At 36.0% G+C, this 26747-nt stretch overlaps 1 protein-coding gene across 1 annotated transcript in view; it reads right to left on the bottom strand.

The window, feature by feature from the left end:
- LOC125648395 (uncharacterized) overlaps window positions 1–26747 on the bottom strand; it is a 113690-nt gene that overhangs the window by 14925 nt on the left and 72018 nt on the right. The window contains exons 51-72 of the mRNA XM_048875446.2: window positions 26390–26571; window positions 26024–26138; window positions 25615–25769; window positions 24874–24988; window positions 24472–24659; window positions 24042–24059; window positions 22336–22447; window positions 21852–21967; window positions 21365–21421; window positions 17704–17818; window positions 13094–13326; window positions 12591–12705; window positions 12309–12484; window positions 11995–12112; window positions 10212–10435; window positions 9944–10058; window positions 5830–6095; window positions 5499–5613; window positions 5158–5387; window positions 3537–3648; window positions 2033–2280; window positions 62–184 (exon numbers count right to left, since the gene is read on the bottom strand). Coding sequence (XP_048731403.2) covers window positions 62–184; window positions 2033–2280; window positions 3537–3648; window positions 5158–5387; window positions 5499–5613; window positions 5830–6095; window positions 9944–10058; window positions 10212–10435; window positions 11995–12112; window positions 12309–12484; window positions 12591–12705; window positions 13094–13326; window positions 17704–17818; window positions 21365–21421; window positions 21852–21967; window positions 22336–22447; window positions 24042–24059; window positions 24472–24659; window positions 24874–24988; window positions 25615–25769; window positions 26024–26138; window positions 26390–26571 — 3248 coding nt within the window. The remainder of the gene's footprint in view (window positions 1–61; window positions 185–2032; window positions 2281–3536; window positions 3649–5157; window positions 5388–5498; window positions 5614–5829; window positions 6096–9943; window positions 10059–10211; window positions 10436–11994; window positions 12113–12308; window positions 12485–12590; window positions 12706–13093; window positions 13327–17703; window positions 17819–21364; window positions 21422–21851; window positions 21968–22335; window positions 22448–24041; window positions 24060–24471; window positions 24660–24873; window positions 24989–25614; window positions 25770–26023; window positions 26139–26389; window positions 26572–26747) is intronic.

A 26747-nucleotide genomic window follows, 5' to 3' on the forward strand; every position in this document is an offset into this window, starting at 1 on the left:
GTCAAATATAATCGGTCGTTCCGGCATATCCCGAAAGTTCCGTATTTAGAATAAGCCTTACTTGTTCCCTGACAGAGTTGGTTGAAGTTAGGACAGTTCTGTTGAGCCCAGGGCTGGAAGGCTATGTTGATACACAGATTCTTATCATTACATTGTGGTGGGGGCGTGGTCACTTCACTATGATCTGTAAAGTAAACATCAAACCAGAGGCTTTTGGACAAATTCAAACTTAACTGCAGGGCAAACATATATTCACATGAACATTACAGGTAATATAATAAATATATATCATATATGTATTTGCAGTATTTACAAAGTATATGTTGGCACCATTCGAATAGTCATAATTGTGCTTAAATGCCAATGCATTGAGTATTGCAATGAAATGTTCCAGATTCAAAAACAACCACTGACTTCACTCATTTTAGGACATAACATTACTTGCCGAGAAATTAATAATCAGCATTTCCCCCCCAATGTTTTCTAATCATGATGTCTGCTTTTAAACAGAAACTGGTATCACATTACAGGGGAACCCCATTATTACGTTTTCCATTTTGTCACGATGAAATAACGTAATACCGGGGTCAACGTAATAAAACTTCCCAGTGAAATCCATTAAAAATATCATTTGGAAACTATATATCTTCTGTTGATACTCTGTGAAGGTGTGTGTGAACATATCTCTACTGTCTTTGTTTTAAAGACTATGACACTTGATTTATTTACATCTTATCTTAAATGTCCGTAATTTTTCATGTTTTCATCCCTTTTCTTTATTTCTTGTGTAGGATAAATAAGGATGCTTTGATAAGCATTGCAGATCTGCTTTCGTTTCCGCCATTTTGTTCAACTTTAACATGTGTTCATATAAATTTCTCTCATTTAACTCGTTCCGGTTCGTATTCAACATTCGTACATAAAACAAAAAATAACAAAATCGTTTTTATTAAGTTATATCTCTACTACACGATACAAAACACAATTTTAAAAAATCCCATCCCCCCAAAAAACCCAACAAAACGACGACATAAAACGCATGTGATATCCAACACTTGCACACTTTTTTCACCAACGATAAACACGGAGAACAAACGCAATCTACTTTTAAAAAAATAATGCACTAATATTAAGATCGATGGCACTAAAATCATGTGCACATCAAAAAAAGACATCAAGGGATTTTAAAATGTTCACTGAGCTAAATGCCTTGCATGAGTCGGCCGATAACACTGGGCAGTTTGATCGGCGTATTTATGGACGAAATCTAACAACACCCAAACTATTATGTCAAAATAACTGACAATTGTTTTAATTGAACACTACCTTTTCTCACCTAACTATGTCCAAGCCATTATCCAAGCTGTTTCAACTGTGATACGATAAATTTTGTCCTACATGCTGTCCGTAAATAGAGTTTTAATATCGAAAGCAATCACACAATGCTAAACATGCATATGGTTGAGAAATTATTATTTCTTTGATCATCAAAATATGAAAAATGAAGAAAATCTTATTGAGTACAATTTCTAAACAAACATCATTTAATTGCTTATCACTGGCTTAGATACAGGGTATTCACCTGTGTTGATGTTGATAGATCTATCAAAGCGTGACCAGTCAAGCGTCTCTAATCCCCTAACAGATCAGGAAATTTACATGGTGAGTGCCTGGGGCAGCCAAGGTGTGAATGGCTTATCATTTTGAGAATCACTATTGAATAATTAGGGGTTTATGACGTTTTTGTCGGATTTTTACAATGTAATTCCGAGTCCCAGCATCTTGGGACAATGTAATAACGAGGTCTATTTTATATAGGTTTGTTAAGAAATGGTTTTGTGCTTTGAAATTCCAATGTAATATGTGGACTAACGTAATAAAGGGGGAACGTAAAAACGTTAAATTCTTAGTCAAAGTTCAGTCTGTTCATTTTGAAACAGAATATACACCTTTAATTCTCTTCACTATTTATATAACAGTACAACTTCCAGCCAAAAGTGAGAGAGAGACAGATAGAGAGAGAATGACTTACTACACTTGTTACAGAAAGCTGGACAATTTCTCTGGGCCCAGTCTTTGTATGTTCCAGTGCAAGCTGAATGGCCATAGGTAGCACAGTCTGGTATGAGATCATGACAGCCTGCCACTGTGGTATGTCCACCAGCTGGTGTAGTCTGTGTGGAGGTCACAGCATTGGGGTCACATCGCACCCGTTTACAGCACTGCCCGGTAACCGACTCCAATCGACAGTACGGAGATAGAGCGGTGTATGTGGGACATCTGTCAAAACATAGCTAAATTTTCATCTGTCTATAGTAAGTAATTCATCTATTTATGGTAACATGTGTATCCTCAGACATTATGTTAACAGGCAGTATAAAAATAAATTAAACACCCAGAGCACCGGGCCTATATGCCACTTTAAACACAAAACTGTAATAGTATCTATAAGGTATGTGTGTTGACATAACAGAGCACAAAGCACAATACTCCAAGACAGTCATTGCACTCAAATGACAAAGTTAATGTGACCAAAACAAGATGTGTTTGTGAACACTGATGATCTCTTGTAGCCAAACTCCAAGGTCAAGGTCATGAGGTCAAACATTTTGGTACAAAAAGAAAGGTCTTGTCACATGGAATACACATGTGAAATATGGAAGCTCTATCATCATCCATTCAAAAGTAAAATATGGCCAAGGTTAAAGTTTTTGTGGACAAACAGACAAACAGAATATACATGTACAAGTCTCCGATTATGGGGGCATAAAAAATTCCATTCAGTGATGAAATCTTTGGTATGTATGGATAGATTGAATGCTCATCTTTACATTTATGTAGAAAATTCAGCACAACCTGACATGTCATACACTGTAAATTCATTAATTTTGTCAGAGTTTGATTTTTGTAGTTTTCATGGGTTGGACTTTCACAAGAAACCAAACTACAAATGAATAGAGAATAACTACGAAATCAGTTCCCAGCATCAAGAGCTCTGCATAGCAGGGCATTCCCTTGCAATAAGCTTTTTCTATGAAGTCCTGTAGTTGTCTTGATCATTGGACCCTAAAATCAACACAGTTCTTTCTCTCTTGATAACAAAGCTACATGTGAAGTATTAAATCAGGTACAAGTTTGGTTTTTTAAGGATGTCTTTGATCCCAAACTCAATAGGATTCTTCCTCTCTTGATAACAAAGCTACAAGTGATATATCAAATCAATTAAACAAAAAAATGTGGTCTGTGGAGTGTCTACAAGCTCAGTGTTATACTGAGTGACTCACATATTCACCCATCCCTTTCACAATGAATTGCAAGGGGATAACAAGCTTATTTTTCGCAAACAACACAATTTAAACTCCATAAAAAATAAATGCTTTTACTGCTGTAATTATTTGTAGCCAAAAACTTTCCCTACAATTACATGTATACTACAATCATTTCAATTTCTTTTAGTTCAGATTCAAAAGTCCATTTCTTTGCAGACATTAATCTTCAATTTTTTTAAAAACAGTTCTCTGTACGTAAAGTCTTACTTGGAGGTACAGCTGTACAGTCCTGAGCTGTCTGTACAAGAACAACTGAAGTCACAGCCATCATCCCAGTTCTGATTCAACTGATACACTGCACCTTTGTATACACATCCATCTACATTGTGAATAGAAATACGCAGGATCAAGAGGTGGGTCAAAAAGAAAGCATCGTATTTGTATTAATCCCAGTGCCAACAGTACAGATGGTTTTACTTTAATTCAATTAAGAGGAAAGAGGGAGGTTCAAAAAGGCATAATTCAGTCCTGTAAACATTTCATATCATAGTTGTTAATGATGGGAAAGGTCCCATATAACAACAAACGGATTCATCGCAATTGTCTCTCATTATCAGATCATACCATATAGTGGTTTTTTCTGCAGGTGTAAAATATGGCAATTTTCTAGCTCATAGGTAAACAAATAATTTTGGAGGACATGAAGTTCCAAAGCATAAAAATTGATAAGAAGTATAGTATTAACTTATTTGTAAAATGTTTTACTGTTGTCAGAAACTGACATAATTTTTTTTTTCAAGATATTTACCTCCAAAGCTGAAGAGTGCTACATGTACTTTGACATCAAAACAACTCAACGACTATACAGAGTTGTCTTTCACATTAAAATACCTAATATGATTGTAAATATATTTGGGTGCAAATATTTAGCAGCATGATACCATACCTCTAAAATAAACCAATACACAAATATTGCATGTAGCTGAGGGTAACATTGAAAATTGTCAATCAAGGCTATGTCAATGGTTCCTCAAGGGGTGAAAATTTTCAATGTTACCCTCAACTACATGCAACATTTGTTTTATTATACTAAATATTATATAAACAACAAAGCAGAAAGACTTACATCTGTTGACATTTGATCAATCACTGTCATGCGATATTTCATTTATCGATGCAGGTATTCGCGTTTATTACAAACGCTCAAACGAGGTCGTCAACAATCTACTGTGAACCATACGCGCATAAATTTGACGCATGTGATGATTTTTATAATATTATCCATTGTCAAGTATTGTTACCCGTTGCTAGATACTATCACCCTGAAGCGTGTGCTTTTTGTTCTCAGAGGGTAACAATGTTTTTCCAAATGCTTCTCGACCAATCAGATTCGAGTATTTTACATGAAAGTATAATAAAATAAATTAAGCCTGCAAAAAAACCACTATACGATATATGTACTCCTAAGAACTAGTACCTAAACCTCTGATTCAACTTTTCTATTGGCAGGTTAAAAGAGCATTAAGGAATATTATTGATAATCTGTGAAAACACTTTGGATCTTGGGCTGGACAACTATAAATATTTATTGGCTGTTAAATATTCGTAAATATACTCTTTTTGAACAAAGCAACAAAGATCATAAGCCTCCCGTAAATTAGCTCTGTGGAAGAATTCTCTGGTATGTATGGATAGATTGAAGTTTATGTAAAAAATTCAGCACAGCTTGACATATCATTAGGGCTGAATTGTGCCATTCGTGAACCTAGCATTGGTAAATTCATCATTTCTGTTATTCTTTGTTTAGTGTTTAAAAATAAAATTTAAGAACTAAATAGTCCTTCATGTTCAGTAGTAGCCAGTCTTTAATTTCCTAAACAAAACTCACTGGAAGAACCTGAGATGCCACTGGAGGGGGGTTTGTAGTTTGGTCTGAAGCCTGAATATCCTGGCTGGTATGTTCCGATGACTGGGAACTGGCTAGGTTTGTCAGGATTTACACTAACAATGTTACCGCTACTATCGGGACACTTTATGATTTCACAACAGTCTCCATTCACTCCTGTGGGCTGAATGCTGAAGCAGTTGGCTTTCTGGATATCAGTATAGGTTGGACATCTAAATGAATACATAACATTTTACTAATTTTGTATTTTTGTTTTTAAGACAATCAGATTTCAAGCTATTTGAAAAAATTATTCCAGCACTCAAATATATAATTCAACTTACTTAGACTTGCATTCGAAGTATCCAGATCGGCCATCTTTACACTCACACCTGAATTTACAATCTTGGTCCCATTTTTCACCTTGGTTGTATACCTTGTTCTGGAATACACACTGACCTACAATATGAACTAGAGCTTTAACACACCAATCCATAGAATTAATTAAGAGACACAGACAATTGTCTGAAGCTCATATAACTCTTTATCTATTCAAACAGCAGGCGTTTAAAATTCAAATTTAAGATTTCAGCCTCAGTTCTGAATTACACAATCAAATTATTTCATTCACAGACATACTCATTTGGCAGTTAAAGTATAATACATTGAACTCACTAGTGACTTGTGTAATCTGTGATGAACTGATGGGATAGCCTTGTCCTGGGAACACAGTGACAGAGGCTGGAGTGGTGATCTGAATGCTGGGATTTGGTGGGGGCATTGATGCAGGAGGTTTTCCTGGGGCTGGTGTGGGGTTCAGCTGAGGGACAGGATTGTAGGTTCCATATCCGGGTACGTCACATGTCATGGATTGACAACACTGTCCAGGCACATTCACGAGTCGACAATAGCTGGGAAGGGTCTGGGGATAGTGTGGACATCTGGAATAACACACACACATATGGAGTAGCATGAGTGAAAAATTTAAGGAACTAAATAGTGTTTTCCCCTTCCATTAATATTGTACTTTCCAAAATGACCTTGGTCTAAAAAATCCCTGTCCCAAGAAATATTTGTGATCAATTATAATAAATTTCTGATGAAAGTTTAAGGAAATATGAGCTCGGATGGACAGACCGACACAACTGCAACTTAATGCTCCACCAAAAATGGAAGAGGAGAATGGTAGATATACTTTGAAATATATTGCTAATGTTGTTAGAATCTCAACAGCAAAGGTACATAAAATTTTTACCAAGCACCTAGACCTAGGTAAAATATGTTCACGATGGATACCTCATCTTTTGACACTAGAACAGAAATCAACATGTCAGAAAGTTGACAGAAAACTTTATAAAAATTGTGACAGGAGAAAGTTTGCTGATCTATAAATTAAAGTAACAGGTGATGAAACTTGGATTGACTTTTTTGAACCTCAAAGAAAGATTAACAATATGACGTGGGTTAAGAAGAATGGTGAGCTAACTTCCCGTCATTGAAAAACAATGTCAGAGTGCTAAAAGAGTTCTCCATGCAATATTCTTTAATTCTAGTGGCCCAGTAGAGTAAATTCCAACTCTGCAAGGTCGAGGTATTTCGAGTTAATTCTATAAAAATAAAGAACTAAAAAAAATTTTAAATGCCAGATTGTATGTAAAAACAAGAGGCCCATGGGCCACATCGCTCACCTGAGTCACCTTGGTCCATATCAGAAGACTTTCTATATATATTTGCATGTAAAACCGTAGTCCTTATTATGGCCCCAACCTACCCCTGGAGGCCATAGTTTTTGCAAACTTGAATCTACACTATGTCAGAAAGCTTTCATGTAAATGTGAACTTCTTTGGCCCAATGGTTCACGAGAAGAAGATATTTGAAGATTTTTCCTATATATTTGTATGTAAAACTTTGATCCCTCCTTGTGGCCCCATCCCACCCCCAGGGGCCGTGACTTGAACAAACTTGAATCTGCACTATATCAGAAAGCTTTCATGTAAATATCAGCTTTTCTGGCTCAGTGGTTCTTGAGAAGAAGATTTTTTTTAAAAAATTCCTATATATTTGTATGTAAAACTTTGATCCCCTATTGTGGCCCCATCCTACAACAGGGGGCTATGATTTGAACAAACTTAACTCTGCTCTATGTTAGGAAGCTGTTCATGTGAATATCAGCTTTTCTGGCTCAGTGGTTCTTGAGAAGAAGATTCTTAAAGAATGTCCCTATATATTTGTATGTAAAACTTTGATCCCCCCTTGTAGCCCCATCCAACCCCCAGGGGCCATGATTTGAACAAACTTGAATCTGCACTATGTCAGAAAGCTTTCATGTAAATATCAGCTTTTCTGGCTTAATGGTTCTTGAGAAGAAGATTTTTAAAGATTTTTCCTATATACAGTCAAACCTGTATTAAGAGACCGTCCAACGGAGAATGGAAAAAAGGTCACATATGACAGGTGGTCTCTTAATACAGGTTGCCTATTTTCCGCAGTTAATGGATAAAATATCGTAAATAATTTGTACAATGGAGAAAATGACTACATGTATTTGGAATTTATCATTAAGAATATCAAGTATGGTTTTAATAGTTGTAAAATAAAATTAATAATACACTGTAGTTAAAAATCTAGAATATGATGTGTTGTATCATAATTTTTTATTCATCAAAAATTACATTTAATCTATTTAAGAATGATAAACTTTGCATGCATTTCATATTACACATTTACATGAGATTTAAAAATTATTGATGAACTGCATGTAAATTTTCTAAAACTTATAAACACTTTGTTGTAAAGGGTATTTATGTATAGCCTACTTGTACAGTGTAACTAAAAATGCAATGCTTGTGGTAAGAAAGCAAATGGTGAAGTGTTGCGTCTCCTTTTGTACAATACATACTGGAAAAATGTTATTCAATTTGAGAAACATTAAATAAATCACAATATCCACTGTACATGCACAGGAAATCTTTTAAGCTTAGAACTAATGCAGGCAATTTTCTTGAACTTGGACGTGTCAAATACTCGGGACATGTCGAAGTGAGCCGCTAGTTCCGGTCATTATTCTGGAAACCTCTAGTATCTCATGCAGGAAAAACTGTGAATACTCCATTTAAAATTTCAGTCCTAAGCACAATATTTACCTTATTTATATCACAATGGGGCAAATTTTTACTCTGTTGAACATAATGGTATAACAAGTGGTAGATTTTCATTTCCGATCTAGCCTACCCGGCACTTCTTAAAGTTTGTCGAAATTCACACCTTCAAATACACCGGCCTTGATTCCATGATCCTTGATTTTGTTAAATAAACATCAACTCGGGTTTTATTAATTAGCCACACACGACACTGCATGTTGACAGCTTAGGTATAATAATTTATTCAGAGGGCCGACTAAACAAGATCATCGCCAAACTGCGTATCAAAACGAAAGTGTTAGGGGCGATAATTCCCAGAATAGTCGTGGGTTTGAAAACGAAAGTGTTAGGGGCGATAATTCCCAGAATAGTCGGCTCAACTGAAATCGAAAGTAGTAATCACGTTGTAATCGAAAAATGTACAGTCGTTAAATAGAGGTAATATTTCGTGAAAATAGACGAAAAGGTTGTAAAAATCATGGTCGTTGGTCGCGTCAGACAGGTGGTCGTTTAATACAGGTACAATATATAGAGTAACGTCTTGGGGGGAACTTTTTATGGTCACATACGACAGTGAGTCGCTTAATACAGTGGGTCGCTATGGCAGTTTTGACTGTATTTGTATGTAAAACTTTGATCCCCTATTGTGGCCCCATCCGACCCCGGGGGCCAGGATTTTAACAATTTAGAATCTGTACTATATCAGGAAGCTTTCATATAAATCTCAGCTTTTCTGGCTCAGTGGTTCTTGAGAAGAAGATTTTTAAAGATCTTTCCTATATATTTGTATATAAAACTTTGATCCCCTATTGTGGCCCCATCCAACCCCCGGGGGCCAGGATTTTAACAATTTAGAATCTGCACTACCTAGTAAAGCTTATCTATAAATTTCTTCTTTTCTAGCCCAGTGGTTCTTGAGAAGAAGATTTTTTAATGACCCTACCCTATTTTTACCTTTTCTTGATTATCTCCCCCTGGAAGGCGGCCTGGCCCTTTATTTTAACAATTTAGAATTCCCTTTACCTAAGGATGCTTTGTGCCAACTTTGGTTGAAATTGGCCCAGTGGTTTTTGAGAAGAAGTTAATAATGTTAAAAGTTTACAGACGGACGGACGCCGGAATACGGGTGATCAGAAAAGCTCACTTGAGCTTTTAGTCAGGTGAGCTATAAAAAGAAAAAAAAAAGAAAAAAGAAAACCAAAGTCAGGTTTGAATAATATAAGGCTACCTAAGCTCAAAAGAGTAAAATTGTTTAGAGTTTTTTGAAAAAAGGAAAAGTTGTTCAGCTCTTCATTCCCCATACTCTCCGTCCCCAAGTCCTTGTCACTTTTTTCCGTTTCCCAGATTGAAGCAAATGTTATCTGGACGCCGATATACTCCACACATTGCAGTTGGTTGTGCTAGCTGTTTATTCGTGTTTAAACAGTACTCCAGGAGAAGACTACCTCAGGGCTTTCAAACCATGGGTATATAGATTACAGAAAAGGGGGTTAATTACTTTGCAGGAATAAATTGATTTACATATTGATACATCTCGTTCTTTTTAGTTTAAAGGTATATTTGCAGAATTTTCTGATCGTCCCTCCTATTCTAACTTCAATCACATAAAAGAGATGACAATTCTTTCACTGAAAAATAAAAGGCTTACTTGGATGTGCAACGATATAGTCCAGAATTAGCATTTTCACATGTGCACACATATTTACAGCCATCATCCCAAGATTGGCCTTGGTTGTAGATCTGTCCATTATATATGCATACATCTACAATTTCCAATATAATACATCTACAATTTCCAGCATAAAACATCTAAAAATTCCAGCATCAAATGTTCGATGAGATAATACTGAACATAGAAAATTTGACTTCATGATTCATTATTTAATCAACTTAATTTACATAGGACACAATCTTACGTCGGCCTCCAAATGTGGGAGGACTGAAAGTGCCTGGTTGCCATCCTGTGCCCGTGAAGCTACTGTGTGTTCCCACAGGGAAGATGTTCAGATCGGTAGGTGAGGGGGTCACTGTACCATCAATGGATGGGGTGTAGGAGCCACATTCAGGTTTCTCACAACATTTGTCGTTGGGGTCAGGCTGGAGTGTGCACACTGAGGGGAGACCAGAGTAAGCCTGGCATCTGTTACAAAACAATCACCAGGGGCCTTTACCAACAATACAGCAGTTCCATAATAAGGTTTAAAAAAAAAGCTTGTCTACTCATGATGACTAGTACTTATTTTACAGCATCAGTTCTTACAGATTAATACTGAATATTAAGCTTGTCTACTCATGATGACTAGTACTTACTTTACAGCATCAGTTCTTACAGATTAATACTGAATATTTTCTTTAATAGGGCATATGAAAAAGTGAAGATAACGAACAGTGATCAATCTCATAATTCCTAAAAAAGAATATAAAATTAAGAGTAGGGCATACACAGACCCCTGGATACACCAAAGGTGGGATCAGGTGCCTTGGAGGAGTAAGCATCCCCTGTTAACAGTTAAAACCCACTGTGAGCCCTTTATCTTGATGAGGTAATATGGTGTAATCCATATCCATAGTCAAAATCAGTATGTAAAGAATAGCCTAACAATTCGTATGAAATATGTCAGACAGTTTTCAACCTAATGACAGATTGTATTTGTAAATTTGATCGTTATAACCATATAGAATTTGCGAAATGCTGACTTTAAATAAGACTGCTGAAACCTTGTAACACCAACTTATTTGTCAGTAGCCTGCCTCGATTTAAAAACTTATCAGAAGCAGAACATACTAGAGCATATTGAATCAGTTGAGAGATATAAACATCATTTGTAGGTGATAATGGTATATTGCTACCTAAATAAGGGTAGTTGATATAGTATAAATTGCAATTTCAGCTCAGTTTTATAATGCAAATCATAGATGAAATACATGTATCAAATTTACTCTGATGGAGTGAATTTCAATATCACGTACTATAATTTTGAAATCTGTACAACACAAATATTTTGATACAGATGACATATGATCAAATTCCATGAGGTGACCTGTATCAATGTCAACATGCTATTAGTAATTTGAGCAGCAAGTTATTCAAAATATAAATTTTCATTTTTGAAAATACATGAGGGCATGAACTGAATAATCAACAGTTAATTCAGATTAAACTTTCATGGTGAAGTCCTTATAAGAATGAGGTAAAGTTTTATGAAAGTAGAGTGAAATTGGTATCTCATGCATCTTTCCATTTTTGTAAGTACATATGACTCTCGATGGCTCAAAATTCGATCTCTCGAAGTTTGGGATCCCTTGAAGTGAAATTTGGGTCCCATAGAACATATTTCATTGTTGTTCATTCCTCATCTTTCAAAGTGATGGTAGCATATACACAACATCAATCTAGCAAATATCTATTTCCACTTTGACTGTACCTGGATCACGGTGAATGCCTGGGGCTAACTTGGCTATGTGAATTCCGTGTAGGTGTTTACACTGGTGACACAAACATGTGATTCTTTAGGGGTAGACACTTAATCTTTTGATTAAGTTTTAACCCTACACATGTGCTAGTGTTTTGTGGTAGGGTAGATATCTAATTGTTTAATGGTACAATTTCAATGACTGGATATCTTTGCAACATCTTGTTCGTTTAAACATTAAAAAGGTGATTTTCTCAAGTGTTGGTGAGGATTTCTTAAAACTGACCTGGCATTACACTTGTACTTGTTGGTGGTAGGATCTTCACATGTACACACATAATCACAGCCCACATTCCAGGTAGAGCCTTTAGAGTACAGGCTGTTATCCACATAGATACATTTGTCTACAATAAACAGTGGCCAGTTACCATCATGTCTATATCATGGCATTACATATACAGCTTCACCATCATTCTCACTACCAAGACATACATAAACAGCTGACATAGTCTTAGCTGCAGAGGCAACAGCAATATACTCTACAATGATATACAAAAGCATACGTAAACCATACACTGCCCTTCAGTTCAATAAACTTACCCATGGGTTTGATAGTGGTTATTGATGGAACAGTGGTGGCTGTGGTGGTTGGGGTGGTTGGTGGTACAGGGGTGGTAGCATTGTAGTTGAAGTCACATTTAGCAATGGTACAGCAACTATCATTGGGGTCATACACTTTGTAGCACTGAGGAGGCAGGTTGTAGTACTTCTCACATCTGAAACAAATAAGTAACAGTTAACCATACATTTAACTTTCTTATCATTAGTCATTCTATTGTCAGATTAGTTTGAAATCAATACATTTTGTATCCATATGTCTACCTGTCTGTACATTTGTATAGTCCCTTTGGTGCATCAATACATTGACAATTGAAATCACACCCATCGGTCCAAGTGTTACCCTGGCTGTAGATCACTCCCTTGTACACACATACATCTAAAACATCAATCAAAATATTCATATACAGAACTTCACTTCCATCTATATATTTCAATGAAGGTTGTATTTTGATATTACTGCATTAATTTCCTAACACATAAATGACATCAGAATTATTAACAGAAATACTGTAAAAGTGTGGGAGAAATTTACACTAATTATACGCAGTCACGAAATAAGTGCGTAAATTTCCCCCACGCATGTAGTTATAAATATTTGATATAATATATATTATATTCAGTTGCCGCATACCCCCCCCCCCCCCCTATAATGTTGGATGAGGAAAAACGCATACTTAACCCCATGTAAATAACCACTTTTACAGTATCTGTCTGACAATACAGAAAACATGCATATAGCTGGAAAGAGAGACATCAGTTCTTACTTCGATGGCCTGTTCCTCCAAATCCTACATTAGGATACTGGTTGCTCCCTACAAAAGAGCCTGACACGCTGGTAGGCACCACAATGGACATCTGTGTGGTAGTGATGCCTGGACGTGGTGGGTGTGGTGGGGCAGGAGTTGGGTACCTATTACAGTCGGGAACGAGACAACAGGCATCTTTAGGATCTGTGACAAGTCGGCAGGTGCTCGGCAGGTTGTTGAATGTTTTACATCTGTTCAATACAATATGAGACCACTCAATGTCGCTAATTAAACCAAAATATTTAACTGAGGAATTGAAGAAATTAAATTTTCAAATATTTGTGTTTGGATAATTTTGTGATTTTCTAAGTATATCCAACAAATACAGTGGAATCCCGTTATTACGTTCCCCCTTTACGTTTGAATTTCAAAGCACAAAACCATTTCTTAACAAACCTATATAAATTAAATAGACCTCGTTATTACGTTGTCCCAAGATGCCGGGACTCGGAATTACATTGTAAAAATCGGACAAAAACGTCATAAACCCCTAATTATTCAATAGTGATTCTCAAAATGATAAGCCATTCACACCTTGGCTGCCCCAGGCACTCACCATGTAAATTTCCTGATCTGTTAGGGGATCAGAGACGCTCGACTGGTCACACTTTGATAGATCTATCAACATCAACACAGGTGAATACCCCGTATCAAAGCCAGTGATAAGCAATTAAATGATGTTTATTTAGAAATTGTACTCAATAAAATGTTCTTCATTTTTCATATTTTGATGATCAAAGAAATAATAATTTCTCAACCATATGCATGTTTAGCATCGTGTGATTGCTTTCGATATTAAAACTCTATTTACGGATAGCATGTAGGATAAAATTTATCATATCACAGTTGAAACAGCTTGGATAATGGCTTGGACATAGTTAGGTGAGAAAAGGCAGTGTTCAACTGAAACAATTGTCAGTTATTTTGACATAATAGTTTGGGTGTTGTTAGATTTCGTCCATAAATACGCCGATCAAACTGCCCAGTGTTATCGGCCGATTCGTGCAAGGCATTTAGCTCAGTGAACATTTTAAAATCCCTTGATATTATTTTTTTGATGTGCACGTGATTTTATTGCCATCATTTAGTGTTATAAATGTGATCTTAATATTAGTGCATTATTTTTTAAAAAGTGGATTGCGTTTGTTCTCCGTGTTTATCATTGGTGAAAAAAGTGTGCAAGTGTTGGATATCACGTGCATTTTGTGTCGTCGTTTTGTTGGGTTTTTTTTGGGATGGGATTTTTAAAATTGTGTTTTGTATCGTGTAGTAGAGATATAACTTAATAAAAACGATGTTTTGTTATTTTTTGTTCTATGTACGAATGTTGAATACGAACCGGAATGAGTTAAATGAGAGAAATTTATATGAACGCATTTTGTTAAAGTTGAACAAAATGGCGGAAACGAAAGCAGATCTGCAATGCTTATCAATTCATCCTTATTTATCCTACATAAGAAATAAAGACAGGGGATGAAATCATGAAGAATTACAGACATTTAAGATAAGATGTAAATAAATCAAGTGTCATTGTCTTTAAAACAAAGACAGTAGAGATGTGTTCACACACACCTTCACGGAGCATCAACGGAAGATATACAGTTTCCAAATGATATTTTTACTGTGAATTTACAGTAAGTGTGAACGACTCAGCTTCTCAAGTTCATTCGAGGTCTCGGATAGTTGGTTTCAAAACAAATCTGTCAATGATGACGCATCAAGGAAAGAACAATCACTGCGATTGGACCAATATTTAAAGGGGCGGGAATAAAAATAAGTTTAGATCTATGGTCACACATGTCTTTACACTAGCGTGTCATTACATAATCTTTTAGCACGATGGAAGAGACTGCGAAAAGGGAAAACCAATACCAACTAAAACAATGACGTTGATTTTAAAATTACATGCCGAGGGTTTATTTTATGGTAAAATCAGTAAGAAATTAGGCGTCGTAAAGGCCACATTATAAAATTGTCAATCATGGGAACTCTTACACCGAAAATGTCGCCAACGAAGCTCACACCGGATGTACTTTTGTTTATCGAGTATGAAATTAAAAAGAAATCAAGTGTATATTAATAGAGAAATCAGACAAAATTTATTAAGAAGAAATATTTGTACCCCTGACAATGTACCAAAGGTGTCTTTAATTTGTAGAGCTGCGAGAAATTTTTAGGGAAATGACTTTCAAGAAACTGCAAAGAAAATCCAAGAGAAGCATATTTCGTCTGTACACAGGGACTCGTCACGAAATATTTGTCTTTTTAAAATTTGACATCTCTATTCTATATTTACAAATAAATGTAAATATAGAATAGAGAGGGCCAATTCGTGATGAGCCCCTGTGGTCTGAACACGAACGAAGTGTTGAAAACTTCTTTGCTACTGATTTTATTGCAATTTAGGCCGAGTCAGTGATATATATATATATATATATTTCAGTACCTAGTTGTGATTATTTAGTGCTTTATATATATATATATATATATATAGAGAGAGAGAGAGAGAGAGAGAGAGAGAGAGAGAGTGAGAAAACTCTAAACACTTTGTTGAAATATTTCGACCGTGTTACCGGTCTTCTTCAGTCGTGTTGTCGTGAAGAAGACCGGTAACACGGTCGAAATATTTCAACAAAGTGTTTAGAGTTTTTTCTGTATTTTACTTCTAAAAAAGAGACTTTATATATATATATATATATTGACGAAGCGAGTGTCGCGTTCGTAGAACGTGTAATCGCAATCATGGACATACCATAGGAGCTTGAAATTTTATCAATAAAGTTAATAAAATGTACTTGATTGACCAAGCCATAGCTCATGGCTTGGTCAATCAAGTACATTTTATTAACTTTATTGATAAAATTTCAAACTCCTATGGACATACAGTTAGGGGTGGACCAGTGATATAGGTTCAAAGGTACGCCAGTATCGCAACATTAACAATCAACCTTTGCTGTGGTTTATTATGATGTTATAGAAGGCGCTTTTTGCTAGAATTCACAGAACTTGCCGTTGTTCATTCAATTAACAGTATCTAGCGATGGTTACTTCCGAATTTCTTACGAAAATGTGGGTATATAATAACAGTAAAAGACATCAAAGCATGCCATGTGTTGAAAATAAATGTTTCTCGAAGTAGAATATCTATTGATCTTATTACTTAATCTGACAAATTATTTTAGGGGCGAGATCAAATGTTCAATGTTAGAGAAACTGAGTTCACATAGTTCTCACCAAGACCCCCCCCCCCCCCTTCCCCCAATACAAAACTAAATATGAAGTATGTTGAAACTAATCGATTAAAACAAATGAAACTATTAAACGTTTATTAAAATGTATTATTATGTGGTTTTAAAGTCAGTTGTCTTTTTTCCCCACTAACGTGTAATCGATGTCGGATGACAGAAACTTACGAGTTTTTACCCCCTCTTCCCCCTAACTATTTGAATTTAAAAAATTTTCCGACATCGATCTTTTCCAATGCTTTGCAAGATTTCGAAAATATCCTCTGAGAGATTTATTATAAAATGTAACGATATGGAAACTGCGAATGTGAAAGAGACAACAAAACAAAAGCATTGTTCTTAAACGGACAAAATCGCCTATAGAAACATGTACTGAAATTTCTGATCACTTAAAACCGACAAGTATCTACAGGAATTTAAGGGAGTAACCTTTCAATTTTTATTGGGATATAGAGGCAACTGCGGATCCTGCCTTTTCCCGCAACATTTTCGATCTCGTCATTTTTTTTCCTTTTCAATATTCAGCACTATTTGAATTCTGGGATATTGCTATCCTGCCTTTTCTTTACATATCGGAGCTCGCCTTTTTCACCCTGTATTCCCCCTCCCATACCTATTGATACTGCGATGGATTATAAGTATAACACGGTTATTCCTGTTTAAAAGATAAAATTTATAAGGTATCTGATAAAAGTTATATCTTCTAAAGTTTACGAGATATCTTGTATCTTTTATAAGATATCATATATTTTTTTCTTTATAAGATATCCCATCACTTTTATACATGTAGATATCTAGTATATATAAGATAAACTTTACAAGACATTTTATAACGTAATCTCAAATCTCCGTTGTCAAATCAAAACCGATATTGAATCTCACGCTATGTACGGTGCAACTTACACTGAAATCAAATAGTGAAACTTACACTTGTTAGGCACGAGATAATATAATGCCAAATACTTGGGACCGCCTACCTAGAATTTAACCGACCTATCAAAAGCGCTCTTTAAAATCACTCGGGGACTTTCCAATGAACTATCTGGAGCACGTCATGTACTTGCCGATGTCTCGTTCACACTTACTGTAAATCCACAGTAATGGATTTCACTGGGAACGATTATTACGTTGACCCCGGTATTACGTTATTTTATCGTGACAAAATGGAAAACGTAATAATGGGGTTCCACTGTACCGATAAAAAAATATTATATTTATCATAAGGCATAATTCCAGATATGGAAAGCAAACCAGTTCTGATGAATCTTAACCTCATCATCAATCTAAAGAAAAAAGAAGATATTTCCAGTTTACAAGCCTTACTTGTTAGTACAGGTTATGAGTCCCTTAGAAGGCTCCTCACAACGACATGTTCTGTCACATCCATCAGACCAACTCTGCCCTTGTTTGTAGTACACTCCCTTGTAGCTGCAGAAACCTGCAAATCCACACAGAAAACCCCCCTTTAAAATCTCACACACATTTCAGTTTCAATGGAATTAGAATATATATATATATATATATATATGCCTCTGTACCATTATCAGATAAATTACCTGTCTGTGGGAATACAGTGATTGTATGAATTACCAGTCTGTTAATACAATAGGATAAATACTGTCTCTGGGTATAGTGATTGTATAAATTACCAGTCTGTTAATACAATAGGATAAATACTGTCTCTGGGAATACAGTGATTGTATAAATTACCAGTCTGTTAATACAATAAGATAAATACTGTCTCTGGGTATAGTGATTGTATAAATTACCAGTCTGTTAATACAATAAGATAAATACTGTCTCTGGGAATATGGTGATTGTATAAATCACCAGTCTGTTATCGCAATTCACCTTTGAATTAGAACGCTTTACCCGATATAGTATTGCGTTGTGTGACGACACAATTGAATGAGACGATTGAACAATTTGAATGACATGTTTGATGTCATACAACAAGAGTTTTCATTGGCCGATTACAGCCCGCCCACTTTCTCGAGCGGATTCAGTGTAGCTGGAGAACTGTACATAGCTCTCTGAAAAGATCCACCTCTTATAAAAACCTTCGATTTACGGGCCACAAAAAGCTGCGGACGGTTGAGGCCTGATATCGGTGTATTCTTGTGTTGCTGTCTCATAAACTCAATATAAAAACAATCTTAACATATTTTCCTACTATATAGATCTACTTGTGTCCAAACATACCTTCAAATATTCATTAAAGCCACACACGACCCCAAAACTCGCAGTTTCAAATGATTTCGTTTGTTGACGTAGCCATGTTAGGTTGCCGGTCAATTAGAACTCTTGCTATTGTTATCTATTCATAAAATCGGTTGTAAGTTATGTATTCGCTCTTCATTTATTATCAACACGAATAATTAATAGAAATTAAAACATTTTTTGTACCAGTCTTTGTAAAGGTAAAATAAAGCTCATGATTAACGAAAATGCTACATAAGCCCATTAGATGGAGACCGGCCGGTGCGACCGCTCTTGGCTAATGAAAGCCGTGTTGCCGTGAGTTTAGCTATTTGAATAATTATCATTTAATAGGACTGGGGTGGTATATTATTTATACTATTTAGCTAAAATATTTGTGGGGTATTAGTACACATCTAGACGTTATTGTGCCAGTATGAAAATAAACCGGGATTCGAATTGACTGGCTACCTAACATGGCTACGTCTACGATAGTCTGGCGCATGCCTGGCCCAATTTCCGCTTTTTTAAAATATTAAATTCATGAGACAACAACACAAGAATACAACTTTTTCTCTTTCTTCCTTTGAAGTTTTTTTTTCCATCTAGCATCTGGCCGTCATGTTTTCAAATGCTGACTACTCCCGTATAAGGGAATTTGGGCGGACTTATACATATGAACCAATGAGAGTTTCTGTTGCATTTCGCAATTGTATTACAAACGGATTCAATTGTGTCGTCACACAACGCAATACTATATCGGCCAAAGCGTTCTAATTCAAAGGTGAATTGCGATAATACAATAGGATAAATACTGTCTCTGGGTATAGTGATTGTATAAATTACCAGTCTGTTAATACAATAGGATAAATACTGTCTCTGGGAATACAGTGACTGGATGTCTGTGACTGTGTATAGTGAAGGAACAAATAGCCTGGCTCTGGAGATATAGTAATTGTATAAAATTACCAATCTCTGGGGATGCTATGAGAAAAATAACCCAACACTGATGATACAATTGCATAAATAACAAGGCTCTGGCAATACAACAAGTCTGGATATACAGTGATAACTGATTAGACAAATAATTTGGCTCTGGAGATACAGTCAACAGATAGATATCCCATCTCCTAACAAATATCCCATCTAATATCCCATCTCCTAACAAATATCCCATCTCTTAACAAATATCCCATCTCCTAACATATATCCCATCCCCAAACAAATATTCCATCTCCTAATGTGTATCCCATCTCCTAACAAATATCCCATCTCCAAACAAATATCCCACCTCCTAACATATATCCCATCTCCAAACAAATATCCCATCTCCTAAGAAATATCCCTTCTCCAAACAAATATTCCATCTCCTAACATATATCCCATCTCCAAACAAACATCCCATCTCCTAACATATATCCCATCTCCAAACAAATATTCCATCTCCTAACATATATCCCATCTCCAAACAAATATCCCATCTCCTAACAAATATCCCATCTCCTAACATATATTCCATCTCCTAACATATATTCCATCTCCAAACAAATATCCCATCTCCTAACAAATATCCCATCTCCAAACAAATATTCCATCTCCTAACATATATCCCATCTCCTAACAAATATCTCATCTCCGGGAATAGAGTTTTCAGACAAATATCCTGTCTCTAAGAAAAAAGTCATCTGCCACATATTATGTCTCAGAGTCTGAAAATAGAGTCATCAGACAAATAGCTCGCTTTTGGAGACAAAGTGATCGGATAACAAGCCAGTCTCTGGGGATACAATTTATAAATAGCCAGTCTCTGGGGATACAATGTAAAAGTAGCCAGTCTCTGGGGATACAATGTATAAATAGCCAGTCTCTGGGGATACAGTTTATAAATAGCTAGTCTCTGGGGATACAGTTTATAAATAGCCAGTCTCTGGGGATACGGTGTATAAATAGCTAGTCTCTGGGGATACGGTGTATAAATAGCTAGTCTCTGGGGATACGGTGTATAAATAGCTAGTCTCTGGGGATACAGTGTATAAATAGCTAGTCTCTGGGGATACAGTTTATAAATAGCCAGTCTCTGGGGATACGGTGTATAAATAGCTAGTCTCTGGGGATACGGTGTATAAATAGCTAGTCTCTGGGGATACAGTTTATAAATAGCTAGTCTCTGGGGATACAGTTTATAAATAGCCAGTCTCTGGGGATACGGTGTATAAATAACTAGTCTCTGGGGATACAATGTATAAATAGCTAGTCTCTGGGCATACAGTTTATAAATAGCTAGTCTCTGGGGATACAATGTATAAATAGCCAGTCTCTGGGGATACAGTTATAAAACAGAATACAATTTCTTTAAGATAGTGAAGTGATAAATAGACTGGTTTTTGTAACAGTGAAGATAAAAATTATCTGGTTTAGGGGTAATGAAGAGATGAATTACCCGTCTCTTGGAATACCAAAACATTAAACTACATGTTACTGGGCATGAAGGGACATATTACTTGTTCCTGGGGATAGTAAGGGACAGATTACTTGTTCCTGGGGATAGTAAGGGACAGATTACCTGTTCCTAGGGATATGAAGGTACGGATTACCTGTTCCTGGTGATAGTAAGGGGATTACTTACCTGTTCCTAGGGATAGTAAGGGGACGGATTACCTGTTCCTGGTGATAGTAAGGGGATTACTTACCTGTTCCTAGGGATAGTAAGGGGACGGATTACCTGTTCCTGGTGATAGTAAGGGGATTACTTACCTGTTCCTAGGGATAGTAAGGGATAAATTACCTGTCTCTGGAGACACAGTGATGGGAGCAGGTTGGCCAGGTTGACGTGTTGGTGGAACTAAAAACAGACAACATACACATTCTATGTGCTTCCACATACAGGGCATGTTAAAAGTAATAAGACATTGAATCAATACATTGCAGGGGACTGAAAATTTCATCTCTGGCAATGGACAGGCAGCAAGGTAAAGGCATATAAATTGTGGCTGTCATCATATACAGGTTTTTTTTTGTTTAATCTACATGTATATGCCTTGTAAATTTATTCTTTACCTTTCTACAGAATTTCAAAGGATATATTTGCAACTCAGGAAACATTTGGTTCAAATGATATACAAAGTCTAAACATTTTTTAAAGATATTCAGAATTTCTTCTTCCAAACCAAAGTCTTCAATTTCTAACTTAGTAATGGGTCTTGGAGTTTCTAACTTAGTAATGGGTCTTGGAGTTTCTAACTTACTAATGGGTCTTGGAGTTTCTAACTTACTAATGGGTCTTGGAGTTGGGTTCTGAGAGTAGTCACAATATGGAATCTTGCAGCATTTGTTGAAGGGATCTTTGATCAACTGACATTGCACTGGAAGTCCAACATATTTATTACACCTATAGAAAACACAAGATATTTGATTGTCTCTGCTATTACCTTAAAGTTCCATGATGTTACATAATGTCATCTATTTGCAGAAATGATGGCCTTTTTTTACACCAAGTTTGAGCTGCAATTTGTTCCCAACCCTCATATAGGAAATTTCTTCATATGATAATCTCTTAAATACATGTACATGATAAATACAAATGGGACATTTCAAGTTTTTCACAGTTAATCTCTTCCCTATCCCCCGCCCCTTGAATAAGAAATCAGAAGAGAAAAAAGACATGTCAAAACAAGATTTTGCATAATATATACCAGCATTTACCCAATATTTATTGGGCCACTTGAAAAAAAATTGCATGGCAAAGGGATTACTTACTTTTCGGTACATTTGTATTGGCCAGTCATGCCATTGACACATTCACACGAGTAATCACAGCCATCGTCCCATTTCTGGCCTGAAGCATACTGAGTTCCTTTGTAAACACAGCCTGGTAACAAAACATGTGAAACTGTGCAGTCTAATACACTATGTATGGAAATCTACAATGTGGTATAGAAATTTACAATGAATCTTGCAGTGTGATATAGAAATTTACAATGAAGCATGTAGTATGGTATGGAAATTTACAATGAAGCTTGCAGTGTGGTTTAGAAATTTACAATGAAACTTGTCGTGTGGTATGGAAATTTACAATGAAGCTTGTCATGTGGTATAGAAATTTACAATGAAACTTGTCGTGTGGTATGGAAATTTACAATGAATCTTGCAGTGTGATATAGAAATTTACAATGAAGCTTGTCATGTGGTATAGAAATTTACAATGAAACTTGTCGTGTGGTATAGAAATTTACAATGAAGCTTGTTGTGTGATATAGAAATTTACAATGAAACTTGCAGTGTGGTATTCATGGAATTCACTGTATTACACTTGCAGACCCAAAATACATGTAGAGGTGACTTTCATTAACTCAAAGTTTTTGGGTCCTTATTGATAAAACTTAACTAAATCAAAGAGTTCAAGGGATCAAAGGTCAAGTCAAATCCAGAAATCAAAGGTCTGACCATTATGGTTAAGATTTTAAAGTAACAAGATTGCATATTTACAACATCCTGAGATTTTTTTTTTTACATTTTTACCTTCATATTTTTAGGTAATTAACTTGATTTTAACAACACAGAACTTTATCTTGCATATATAAAAAGATTTTCAAAGTTTATGTATTTATAAATGTTTTTTTTTTTTTATATGCTAAAACAGACCTACATGTACATACTTACAAGACAAAATTCTCATAAATAGCGTTTCACTGTCAAGAACTACACAGAGCATATCGCCACAATTTCCAGGTGCAAAGCACCAATTCTTATGAGCAACGATATTTCATTGATATGTCTCTAAATTATTTTCTCAAAACAGTGAATATAAAGTCAAACAAATCAAAAATGTTATTTAAATTATAATCTGACTAATCTATAAATTGTATTGCAAAGCAAAGCACAGGTGTGGGGTTAGAACTGACCGATTAAACAATTATTCCCCTCAGAAGGAAACACTGGTGATATGTAACCTATGTATACACCTTTTTAACACGGCAACACTTGTCCCAGGCATTCAACGTTATCCAGGTAGGGTCAAAGTGGAAATAATTGTATGCTTGATTGATGCTATCCACTTCGAGAGATCGATAGCGAAAAACAATGAAATCCTTACAAGATGCAAATTTCACCAGAGATCGAAAGTTCAAGAGTACATTTGCTATCAAAGAAAAAAAAATTGGGACCGTCATTTCACTTCCAGAGATCAAGAAATTTGAGCGGTCAATGTTTGAGCCATCTCGAGTCACCTGTATATGTATAGCATATTTGCAAGGATTCGAATGTTATGTATTTATACAGATTGTAATATTTTCCACCAGAATAACAGCACACAATAACCCCCAATAAATTATGATCAATTATAATGATTATAAAACAGATAGCCAATCTCGTATGGACGACCAATTATAAATACCATATGTAACAAACGAATCAAGAAAGTAACTTCAGATATCAGCCTGCACAAAGACAAACAAAAGAGTTACCTGGTTGTGGTGGCAGACCTGTAAAAGTAAGATACACGTCCTGTCAATCATGCTCTTAAATCAACATACTATTACACTGTCAGATAGGCATTATTTAGCCTGCTTCCAAATTACATGTTCTTTTTAAGCCTACATCAAAATTATTGGGGGGGGGGGGGGGGGGGGGGGGGGGCATAGATATCTGTATTAGTTTACATCTTGTCATTCTACACTGATTACATTTAATTCCCCAAAAGATAGAGTCACTGTGCACTATACACTCCATTTCAGTGATTTTAAATTACTGTCTCAGATTATATACATGACATCATCTTGTATTAGAGGTGTTCTTTTTAAAAGTCTGATGGGAAAACCAGAAGTAAAATCAATCAATCATCCAATAACATTTGTATACATCAAAAGAAATGTAAGGATATAAGTCTGAAGTTACCTGGTGAAGGAGTGGGAATTTTTCCTATACCAGTAATGACTCCTGGAGCCACAGTGGTGGGTGGCGTATTGATTCCTATCAGTGGTGTGACACTGGCTGGTGAACAGGAAGGTATCTTACAACAGGAAGGATCAGAGGGGTCGGGAACCAGGGAACACGAGGCGGGGACATTGCTATATACAGCACACCTGTAAAGAAGAATGAATTTCAGAGAACTAGTTGACAGGTGCAAATCTAGATACTGAACGTAGATCTTGTACATTAAACACATCTACAACAACATAAATCTGTGAAAATAATAAATCAAATGCATTGAGAAGAAACTTCTTTATACAAACTCCAGACTATACATTTTTCTTTGATATACTAATTATCTCACAGTAATGGGGGCACCAGACCTACCTCTCTTGGCAGCGGAAGAGATTGGTCGTGGAATTCTCACAGCGACAAGCCAGGTCACATCCATCATACCACAGCTGACCTTGCTGATATAAGTCTCCCTTGTAGGAACAGTATTCTGTAAGCAAGTTACATATCTACTATATGTGTATATTACTCATTGTATAAACTACAGCGTTATCCAACTTCTGTTGGATAATGGTACTTCACATGGTTGCATTGTCACATGCACACACATAAAAATAAGTTGGAACATCATTATATGGTAGTGAAATAGCCGTAGAGATTAAAAAAGAAATTAGTATGAGATAAGTAGACCCTCTTAATGATTTTTTTTCCACCAGCCTCATGTTTAAAGGGCATAACTGATGGCAGTCATGAATATTAGTTGCTAAGAAAATTATCGTTCAATCCAACTTTGGTTTAAATTGGATCTGTAGTTTCTTTCATAAAGATTACAACAATGAACAATAATGTTGATCAATGCCTGATGGTGGCAAAAGCTCATCTGACCTACATATACAAATCATGAAACCGGCTTTGACTTACCTCAAAATTCTAATCATTTGCAAGATGTTTATAAATTCTCAAAATCTATAATTCAGGTGATATACAATCTTTAATACAAAACTTGAGACTGACTCCTATATGATTTTAGTGGTGATACTGAGTATAGACTGAAGTCTTGAGATGTTTTATGTCCTGAGGTCTGGACCTTTAGATTAATTCAGCTAAAGATCTTACTTGGTTTACTAGGTCCTGGGATAGGAGTTGGTGTGGTGCTGCCAGGGACTGGAGTGGGGGTGACTAGAGGGGTACAGTACGCCTTCTGACAGCAGTGGTCAGCAGGGTCCTCCACCAGTGTGCAGTAGTTCGGGAGTTTGGCATATCTTGGACACCTGAATTGTAGCAAACCAGGCTAAACATGTATTTGTGGCTTGTTACAAACCTTTGGAGCCTGAGATATCATGCAGATTACTTTATTGTCTGGTACAAGAATGATCAAAATGCTATTTGTGTCTAAATCTTGAAAAGATGAAAACAGCTCTGAAGCAGAATATGGCCAAAATCAACATACATCACTGAAAATAATCCTTATACAGAATATTGATTAATACCATCATTTCTCCACAGCTGAGGCAAGCTGACTTACTTCTCAGTACATCTGTACTGTCCTTTGTAAGCATCCACACATTCACATTTGTATGTACAACCATCATCCCACTTTTGTCCTTGGCTATAAAAGTTGCCTTTGTAAACACAAGAATCTACAAAACATTAGTAATGCACCATTAGAAATCGCTTCCCCAGGAAAGATACTGTAGAGGCACTTCGCATTTATTTCTGGTCTGACTGCTACAAAATGCTGGTAAAAATATCTGCAGATTTTTTTAATGACTGTAGACAAAACAGAAATGTGTAACATGCAGGAAAAAAGTATGCTTACTGAATTGAATTAAAGAAATCAAAGGTAAGCCTGGGATAAAATTGACAGGGAATGAGATGGAGATTCACCTACTTCTATTTCCTGTGACTGAGGTTCCGGTCTGGGGGGACACAGTGATTGTTCCTGGGACACCTGTTACTATGGTGTTGGGGTTGGTGCTGTTAGGATTCACACAATCTGGGACCTGGCAGCAGGAATCCTTAGGATCAGTTACCAGGGTACATCCCTGAGATAAGGTCTGGTAGGTTGGGCACCTGTTTAATGTAAAATTAGATATTCATTAAATGTCAAAATATATAAATTCAAATGAGAGGATGAATTCTTTTTCATTAGAACACCAAAAATTTTGGTAGCAGAATAATCTATTTACATAACATTTGGCAAAAACCATATCCAATGCAAGCCTGTTGTAAAGTCTATTTAAACTCCT

Source organism: Ostrea edulis, chromosome 1 (assembly GCF_947568905.1).
Source record: "Ostrea edulis chromosome 1, xbOstEdul1.1, whole genome shotgun sequence".
Classification (NCBI taxonomy): domain Eukaryota; kingdom Metazoa; phylum Mollusca; class Bivalvia; order Ostreida; family Ostreidae; genus Ostrea; species Ostrea edulis.